We start from the raw sequence: 10,171 nt of genomic DNA, 5'->3' as shown, positions 1-10,171 counted from the left end.
TATTTGTAGATGTGCGGTCTATGGCTATAATTTATTAAATAATCTCTTACATGCTTAGAAATTATATGATAACTTTTGATCAACTCAAAGTTGCTAGTTTTATCACCAGATACTTATTTGGAAAGGTCAAATAGAGCTCTGGTAGCTCATGTCACCATGTGATAAATCATTTTCCAGGACATTTTACTTTTTTTCCCTCATTTTTCATGTGTTTTCTATGACTGGAAAATTGGTCAATCATTTTCCAGGTTATTTAATATAATACACAATTTTACACAATATAGTAGGGGTCACACACACACACACCAATGCGCACGAATACGCCTGCAAAACTCACCGTTTAATAGGGACAATGCAATTAGCCTACCATTTATACACTGGTGCTAGCTGTCCGTCACTAATTCGCGGTTAGTGGCGATAATTAAGATTATTTCAGATGTTTTGAGCAGCCAATATTTGTCATGGTGATAGAATTAGCGGTTAGTGGCGATAATTCAGATTATTTCAGATGTTTTGAGCAGCCAATATTTGTCATGGTGATATTATTACATTAACGTAGCCTAGTAGTTTTGATGAATAACTCATTAGTTGGACTGATGAGCCATAATCTTACCGTATGCTGCACTCTGCATCAATGAATGTTTAGCCACGTAGCTGCATCAACCAATCACGAAGCACCTTGATCTGCCAATAAGATGACGGCACCTCATGAATATTAATAAGATTCCCAGACTTATCCTACGAATAAAAATATCGCCCGCGGGACGGCGGAGATCAACATGGCTACCTCCGCAGTTCACGTTGATGAGGAAGACACGGAAGACGTTACCACACTGACAGCATCTCCTCCGGTAGAAGACGACAGTCACCCGCCGTGGTCATACCTGGCAACAATGTCTGGCTACCTTGGGATGGGGGAAAATCCTAAAACATACAGAATGAAGTGCCTCTTGTGCATGCCAAAGTGCCATGAGATAAAGGCGTTTAAGAACTCTCCGTCCAACCTTAAGAATCACATTGAGGTAAATGAATTAAGTAACGTTAATCGCTGCCAATGTCATCTCATGTGCCAGGAGTATAAATATGCAATTTCCTGATAAAACATAGTTTTAGCCAACATTTTAGCTTACATATTTCGTTAGCCAACATTACGTGCAAGCTAACGTTGCTAGTAACTTTAGTATCACACGTGGTGGCGTGGACAAGTATGGATAAACCTACGCGACACACACACCCACAGTATTTTACACTTTATTCTAGATAATATCTTGCGCAAATTGTTCTGCAGGAGTGTCGATAAAACAGGGTTAGCATCCTAACCTATTCGAAGGAGGCAGTTTTCCTCCCGCATGATAAATATTTTCAATATCAAGCGCTTATTATCAGATCGCACAAGATCTGTAACTTGAAGTTAAGCAATATTGAAAATCTGCATTTTTGTTCATAGGAGCTGTAGTGAAATAGCACGCTGTTTAATAAAATAGCTTTGTTTTTGTTTTTTAGTGTATTTGTTGTAATGCACAGCTATTGCCAGTCTGGGTCTAGAGCAGATATGAAAAAAGTGCATGTATGTGCATATAATAACTACCAGATACAGAGCACATCTGCAAAAGTTGGAACCAAAACTGCATTTATGTTAACCACAAAGAAAAAAGGGGGGAAAGCAGATGTCCAAGCTCAGTGTGCTGCATGATGTTTTAGCTTGTAGATCTACTATTTTTTAAACAATTTGGCATTTTTGAAAGATAAAATATAGTTGACAGTTGACCAACATTTTTATCAATTGGACATGTCCACAATTGGGACACCAGGGTGAAAGTGGTTAGAACAATCCAGACCTGTCATTGTGGTAACTGTTGAATAATGTCTTGAGTATCATTTAAACTAGTAATATTATTCATTTTATTCATGTATTTTTCATGTAGAGAGCACATCCACACCATCTGAAAAAACATGAGCAGCTGACTTCACAGAAAAGAAAGAGGACTTCGGAAGCTGGGACCTCCACCCTCAAACAGACCACCTTGCTGGATACCTGATCCATGTCTCAGAGTGCAGTTGACAGGGCCATTGTTAAGTATGTTGTCAATGGGCTCCAGCCATTGTCAACTGTTGAAAATGAAGCCTTCAGAGAGCTTCTCGCAGATCTCCTTCCTACTGTCAAAGTCATCACACGGGTCACCCTGCGATCAAGGATTGAAGATTTAGCAAAGACTATGAAAAGCGTGGTAACTGAGGAGATGAGTAAAGTGGACCACATCGCCACCACTACAGACTGCTGGTCAGTTAGGAGAAGGAGCTTCCTTGGTGTGACTGCCCACTGGGTCAACCCTACAGACCTAACTAGACAATCAGCAGCCCTAGCTTGCAGACAACTAAGAGGTTCCCACACCTTTGATGTTTTGGTGACTTTGATCCTAGATGAGAATGATGGCTTTGAGTTCGAGCTTCCACAACATCAATGATGTGCTTTTCATCTCCTCAACTTGTGTCTACAGCCAACGATGGATACAAAAACAGGGGTGTGACTCTTCCGGATAAATCTGGAAATCCGGCTTTTCCAACCTGAAAATGAGGCTCTCGTAAATCATGTAAATCCGCTTTTTTGGGGGGGGGCATGGGTCATAATGACCACTAAAAAAGCAGAGCTCCACTAAAGAGCCTGCAATCATGGCGGAAGGTTATCTGATGTTTTCTAAGAATTTTGGACGTGTGGGGCGAACTATTTCTTTCTTAGCTGAAGCCGACAACGGGACAAAATAAATGTAAAGACAGACATAGTGGAGTTCCTATTTTTGTTTTGACAGGTATAATAAATTCTGTAGTCTACCCCTTACATGACCTGGCAAGTGACATTATTCTAAAACGCATAAGAATAACTCCCCCGACATGGTTAGAAAATACTGCCTCCAAGCCTGTCACAATTATTACATAATCGCCTGATAGTGATTATTTGAGCTGACCGCGATCATTTTGCATAATCGTCAGATTCCACGATCAAGGGAATTCTACTCCAATGTTAGAAATGCCACATAAACATGCTTGGATGGAAACATGGTGTTTTAAGAGCAGCGTGGCTCCTTTTAAGAGCGTAGCGAGTGGTGAAGCCGGAGACAGAGAGACGGTGGCTGAGCTCAGAGCTGACAGGTGTGGGTGATGGAGAAGAGAAGAAATTAACAGTAAAGTTGTCTAGTAGTAGTAAATGTACAGTTTAGGTTTCTGTTTGTCTCTGAGTAAATGCTGCAGCTCCTCAGGACCCAGGAAAGTTCCCGTGTCTTGCTTCCCAGCTGCTGGGTAAAGTGAGGGAGGAGCTCGGCTAGGTTACGGTTAGCCCCGAAGTTAGCATCAACTTCGACCCTGGAGGCAAACCAAAGTCTCTGCTGAAGCAGGAACGGTTAACTACGGAAATGAGGAGAACATTACTCGCCCTGCCTCATCGGCATGCAAACAGTAATCAGGAGTAAATGCTAAACGTCAGTATATTTTCCTGCTTTTTTGTCCTTTGTCAATCACACCTATGAAAAAACTGCAACACTCAGCATTCAGCAAGTGTCATGGGCTGTGGAATAAGTGTGGAAGATCCTGCCAAGCAGCTGAAGCTGTGGAAGATGCCTGCTCCCTCCAGCTGCTACGACCAAATGCCACCAGGTGGAACTCGCTGTTTATGGCTGTGGAAAGGCTACTCAAGATTCTGAGAGAGAGGGGAGAGCCAGCTTTAAGAGAGATCTGTGCAGAATTGAAGGTTCCAATGTAAGTTGGAATTATTTATTTTTTATTTATTTATTTATTTTTTGCCTGCCATGGCTTCTGTGAATGTCCCTGACTTGTATCATATTTAAATGAGACTCGTTTAAAAACCACTCGACCCCTTTAGAAATGATCCCTGAGGTGAAAGTGCTATGCTCCATTAAAGTCCTCATTTCATACTATGTTCGCCTTCCTAGTGGTTTAGTTTACCGGAGCTATTAAATATTTTTACCACCACTAGAATGCAGTAATATGTTGAACATACACTATCTAGCTTTCACCAACCTACCTACTACTGCACTCTAGTGGTTATAAAAATATTCAATCTCTCAAGTAAACTAAACCATTATAAGGAGCTGTAGACAAGAACTGGTTCATACACAATGTACTGTAAAACCTTGCTTTGTATGTTTTCTAGGTTACTGATTTTTGGGTACAATATTCATGCATAATTGTAAAACAGTGGTTTGTTTTCTCCCTAACCGGTTCCATCCAGTTGAGCTCACTTTCCTCAAAGAGTACTACACCACCATGAGCCCTGTCGCCCAGTCCATCAACATCCTCCAAGGAGAAGCGGAAGTCCAGATGGGATGGCTTCTTCCGACGATTTCCCTGCTGAGCAGCAAACTGGAAAAAATAAAGATTGAACTGAGGCACTGCAAGCCGTTGGTTGAAGCCATTCAAGTGGGCATCCAGAACCGTTTTGGCGAGATGTTAAGAGACCCTGAATTGATTGCTGCAGCGATTCTCATCCCAAAGTTCAGAACGGCCTGGATCAAAGATGATGCTACACTGAGAATTGGTAAGACAACATGAAGATCTTTAAAATAAAGGAAATGTAGCAAATATACATCAAATTACAAATTTAATGTACACTTACTACATTTGTTATTTTATTATTCATTTCATACATCAGTCTAATTTCGAATTAGGTTGATAGTATTTCAGCTGTAATCAGGGTACTGTAAATTTAGTTTTTGAAGTTCGGGGCCTGAAAATATCTCAAGATGTCTGGAATTGTTAGTCAAGACATTAAATTTGTGTTTCTCTCCTTGTTTATTCCCTGAATTTGGCAGATACAGAAATTGTGAAAGTAGCCAATCTGCAAGGTCACACTGCCTCGTGTTGCGAGCTTGTAGATCTGCTATTTTCACAATTTGTCTCAACTTTTTTTCTATTATTTTATTTATTTTTTGCTAATTTTGGCCTTTTGTTTCTGATAGTATTGTTTGTCAATGTAATTTAATTTTTTTCCCTTAGAGTTATGGAAAATGTCATAAATGTAATTAAATTTGTCCTATAAAAATGTGCACATACCCTGGCTGTACTAATGCTAGTTTCACCCTCCCTGTGTTTCAGGGTTGGACTACATCAGGGAGCAGTTGGAGGATTCTTCCATTTCAGCAGATGTTGGATCCGGCTCATCTGATGAGGGAGATTTCTTCCATGCCCTGAAAAGATCCCACGAAACACAAAGCGCCACCAAGCAGCTTGATTCGTACCCGACCTACTCAACAGACAACATCAAGATACTGAAGACATTTCCTGTGGTTCTCAAGTTGTCTGTCAAATTCAACACACCTCTGCCTGCTTCTGCAGCCTGTGAAAGACTGTTCAGCATAGCAGGTCTCATCTTCAGCCCAAAAAGAGCACGGCTAGCTGCGAACACTTTTGAAAATCAACTTCTGCTGAGGATGAACCGCGAGATCCAACTTCTCTATCACCACTTGAACCAGAACCAGAAAGTTTGTGTGTGTGGTGTGAGTATGCCTCAGCCCATGAGGATTCCCCCAACATAGTTTAAAAGTGGAAAAGTGGTCCTTAAGTTTAATTTTGCAATACAGTTTGTGCAAGACACTTGTTCAGAAAAGTGATGTGCAACCAGTCTCCAGTGATGGTGCTGTGTGTAATGAGAATGTATTTTTTAAGTTGTATTCTTAACTAGACACAAGGCACCTTATTTAGTTGTGTTCTCTGAGGCAGATAGGAGGCATTTTTTTATGTTCTTAGGCAGACAGACACTTTATGTATAGTTGTGTTCTCAGGAAGACACGAGACACTTGATTCACTCACTCTACATGTTTGCTCAGGTGGTTTTTTTGTTTTTGTTTTATCATACCACATCTATTTCATTCACCTGAAAGTGAAATAAAGAGAACAAGGGGAGAACTATTTTTGGTTGTTTTGCTTCTTTTTATGCATACTATAAAAATACTTTGTACTTTACTTGTACTTGTACTTTTGATACTTGAGTATATTTTTTCACAAGATACTTTTGATACTTAAGTACATTTAATGTGAGCTACTTTAAGACTTTTACTCAAGTAATTTTCTTATGGGTGACTAACTTTTACCAAAGTCATTTTCAGTTATGGTACTTGTAATTTTAATTAGTTATTTTTTTCAAGTACTTTATACACCTCTGCAAGGGGGGCGGCATCCCCCCTCAAATTGCCTACTGGTTTCAACACTTGTAGTGATCAAATAGCTCTGCGAGCGTTGTCAATCAAGCGAGTTGAATATGAACACCTGTGACTGAGTTACATCCGGTTTGGATGCCTTTTTCACTCACGTCGGTTGGTAATAGGAGAAAACGGCAAAGACCCTGTGTGGATTATACGGCTTAAATAAGGTAAGAACCGAATATATTTACTTCTACGGGATGGTAATCGCTGTATGAAGTCGTGTTAACATATCATGGGGTGTGAAGCGAATGAATTGTCATTGACTTGGTTGAGACAAGCTGTTAATTACGTTCACGTTTGCTGGCAACAAGTGGTTGCTTAAAACAAAGTTATTGAGTGGCAACTTATTTATCCGACCAAATATCAAGTGTTAAGCTAAAATAAATGTGTTAAGATGTACTAAGGTGACCAGTGGTGGATGAATTAGCGTTTTTTAAGTCAAATGATGGTGAGTGTTTTGTCAAATTTAAATCTGCGCATCAATGTGGGGGAGGGGTGGTGGTGGCGGCGTTGTCGTCGTCGTAGTGAAATTGTAGCCCTTTTCAGACAATTTCTGTTTAATCATGCACAGACATCACCCGTTTATACTCATTCACACAAACACACAACTAGGCTACACATTGTCCGTGATATACGTGTTCACACTCACTGAAAATATGCCGTTTGAACCAGGCAAGGCAAGGCGCATGCAACAGGCAGAAGTGATGAGATTTACGGCTCTTTGAAGGGAGATCTCATGGCTCCGTTCCTTTCCAAGAGCCCTTTTAATTTATTTATTTTTTACATAGTCAATGCAAAGATGATGAATAGCCACGAATGGCTATTCAAGTGGCTATTCAAGATAAGAGGTTAAATAATTGGCTCTCAAATAAATCGGTTCCCCTTGTTCATACCAAAGAGCTGTTCAAAAGAATCGGATTGTTCGTGAACGTAACATCATTAGCAGGATGCAGAAATTATGCAGCGGACATCTCGCCGCCTGCTCCCTTCTGGACGTTAAAAAACGTTACAATTCATAGAAGAGACTCAGTTTTTTCTGCTTGAGTGCTGTCCGTTTCATCACTTTCCTACAGGGACCACATTGGTTCCATCTTAGTCTTAAAAATTAATTCCTTGCACCTGATGAAGTTTAACAGCCACATTTCTCCACTTATTCTACAAGGTGCAGTCTAAAGATGGGGCAATGTCGCTCAAGGTGAAGTACCAGAATACCAAGAAGTACATCCGATTACTGTCAGGGTTCACCTTTTTGGATTTCATCGCTCAAGGTGAGTAGCCATCTCATGGTTGCCCTCACAACAAATAAAGACAAGGATTTATGTATTTAGGATGGCACTTTTGGTTTTCAATTTGGGTATCAATTTGCAAAAAAAAAAAGCTTTTTGTATTGTACACACTGGTGTTGGTAATGACCAAAATGCAACATTCTGACGCTGCGATTACTGCACAAGTGAAACCATTATGTAGTTTCAGAGATGTTTAAAGAGAAAAGTTTGATCAGTCATCCTTAAAGTGCAGTTTAAAGGTGGTGTAAGTAATTGCATCTATCCCCCCAAAAAGTGTTAGTATTGTCGTCTACATTGTGACAGCCATCACTAGCTCAGAGTGTTTTGTCAGAAACATGGGTCCTCCACTCTGCAGTAAACAGAAAAGACATTTTCTGGTATCCTACACCCTCTTTCCAGCCAATCCGGAGAGAACTAGTAGGAACTTATTTTCTGTTTACTGCAGAGCAGAGATACTGGGAGATCCATGTTACTGACAAACACCCTAAAGCACTGACGGCTGTCGGAAAGTAGAGCTATTCAACACTTATATTCACAAATGCAAATCACTTACTGCACCTTAAGATCAGCATCATGTATTTTTTAATCTGTTTTCATGATTATCTTCCTACAGTCAAATACAAGTTTGGGCTTCCTGATGCTACTGAACCTGATGCTTTTGATGAAACCAACAAAGTAGTTGAGGAAGACATCTTTTCTGAACTGATAGAGGCCAGTCCGGATTTATGCCTGACAGTAAGTTTAGACATTGGTTAAGTCACCATCAGTGAAAAGTGAGTAGTAATTTACTTTGATATTCATTAGAACATAATCATCATTTAGAATTGGCCAAATCAATGGGGTATGAAAAAAACTGCTGATGGCTAATAGCTGTGTTTTAAAATTAAGTGTAATCCTTTTATAATCTAACTGTATTCTTTGCTTCATCTTATATTTGAAAAAGTGAGTAGTTATTTTTTGTAACCTGATGCTGATCACATGAAATCTATTAACTACACAGCTCAGACACTGGAGGAAGACATCGTTCTTGAGATACAGATCGATCCTGGTCCAAGTCCAACAACACAAGACGGCATTTCAGAGGAAGGTATGTCTCATTATAAAATCAGTTGTAATCAATGTTCAGGGTTTTTTTGCTTCACAAATATCAGTTGAGATCTCATGTCTCTGCCTTGACTACTATAACAAAGTAGATTATAGAAAAATATATTTAAAAGAAAGATCTGTATCTAATTGCAAAAACAGTTTGAAAATGTGGGATCAGGTGTGATTTTTAACCAGTGTCTGGGGAACCACCAAATGCTACATTTCAGGCATGTCACAGTTACGTTTTTATTTCTTTTAGATTTCTTTCCTTTAGATCATTCAACACCATCCTCCCTCACAGATACGAAGACATCACTTTCTTCAAGTGACAATGACCACTCCAGTCGAATAGAATATGGGATTTCCATAGGCAGACGTACGTCCAGCTCTGAAGTCATACCCAGGCCTACCACAGAGGTTTCTGAGTCAGAGGCTGCAAAAGAGGTAGTCAAGGGCAGCAGATGTAAATTACATTGTTGACCATCATAAAGTGTCAAACTAAGTGAGTTTCTCATCAGAGTATTTGTGACATTTAGAATGATTGGGTTTGGCTAATAGCTCTGTACTTAGTAATCTAAGGCAGATAAGAAACAACATTGTTTCATCACAAATAATGTTGTACTTGCATAATCAGTGAAACAATTGGTTAGATTTTTTTTGCTGAAATTGCTGATCCATTTTTGTGTGTGAGAAACCCTCCTGAATCAGTGATTTTAACTTTTACTCTTAATCTTGTGGTTTATTGTTAAAATGATTTTTATCCTGAAAGACTGATTTGTACACTGAAAACTTTATTTTCTTTTACACAAATAGATGGTAAAAAATGCCTTGCTTTGCAAACCTGGGGGTGAGGATGTCATCGACAAGTATGAGGCAGAAAAGTCACTCACTCACTGCACCCGGAGACAGCTTGTCAACATATTGGCTAGCCATATGACTTGGAGGCATGGGTAAGTGTTAAGTGAATTGTTAGATTGTAAACATTATATTAAGAAAGATTATCATGAATTTTCAAAATACATTGCATTGAATTAACATAGCAAGTGGGGCATTTTTCAATTGTATGTTTTTGCATTTTAAGAATATGGTCTTGACCTGTTTATATGAGCATGTAGAAGATACACTAATAATAAATGTAATTTATTAATCACTGGCGATTAATAAAGCACTCCTAAATGGGGCACCACCTCCGATGTTTTGTCTATTTGAATAATCCGGAGGGAATTAATCAAATCCGACTGGACAAGGTTAACTTGGAACAATTCTAATCAATTTTAAATCAATGTATTAAATCTCATTAATGAAGCAGTGATTTCTACACAGTTTCCATCGGTTCTCCACATTAAAAACAAACCTGCACAGACAACGACATACGGTTAAATATGTTTATTAACTAGATAAATCAGGATAAATAAATGAAATGGTGATTTAAACAAACAACAATGATAACAGAAAATGTGGAGACTGTGATGATTAAAGTAATGGGATTATATGGACATGGGCGGCTGGTGAAATCAGGGTCGGGGAAGCACTCAAATATTACGAGAGTAATTTTAATATTAACGAGACCCTAACCAAATTCTTCTT

At 39.2% G+C, this 10,171-nt stretch overlaps 1 protein-coding gene across 1 annotated transcript; it reads left to right on the top strand.

Annotated features, from left to right (window-relative positions):
• Nucleotides 1-3,703: 3,703 nt before the first annotated feature.
• On the top strand, nt 3,704-5,632 carry LOC141014894 (uncharacterized). The gene is made up of 3 exons (XM_073488833.1): nt 3,704-3,750; nt 4,244-4,549; nt 5,107-5,632. The coding sequence occupies exons 2-3, from the start codon at nt 4,279-4,281 to the stop codon at nt 5,544-5,546; spliced, it is 711 nt and encodes a 236-aa protein (XP_073344934.1). The 5' UTR covers nt 3,704-3,750; nt 4,244-4,278; the 3' UTR covers nt 5,547-5,632.
• The last annotated feature ends 4,539 nt before the right edge of the window (nt 5,633-10,171 follow it).

This window comes from Pagrus major, chromosome 19 (genome assembly GCF_040436345.1).
Source record: "Pagrus major chromosome 19, Pma_NU_1.0".
NCBI lineage: Eukaryota > Metazoa > Chordata > Actinopteri > Spariformes > Sparidae > Pagrus > Pagrus major.
The sequence above is the reverse complement of the archived record's forward strand: the minus strand, read 5'-3'. Positions and strand labels throughout refer to the sequence as shown.

Excerpts from the sequence above, each read along its gene's own strand:
- LOC141014894 (XM_073488833.1), top strand. The coding sequence starts at position 4,279 with ATGAGCCCTGTCGCCCAGTCCATCAACATCCTCCAAGGAGAAGCGGAA. Across the intron at positions 4,550-5,106 it reads TGATGCTACACTGAGAATTG|GGTTGGACTACATCAGGGAG; the intron begins GTAAGACAACAT and ends CCTGTGTTTCAG.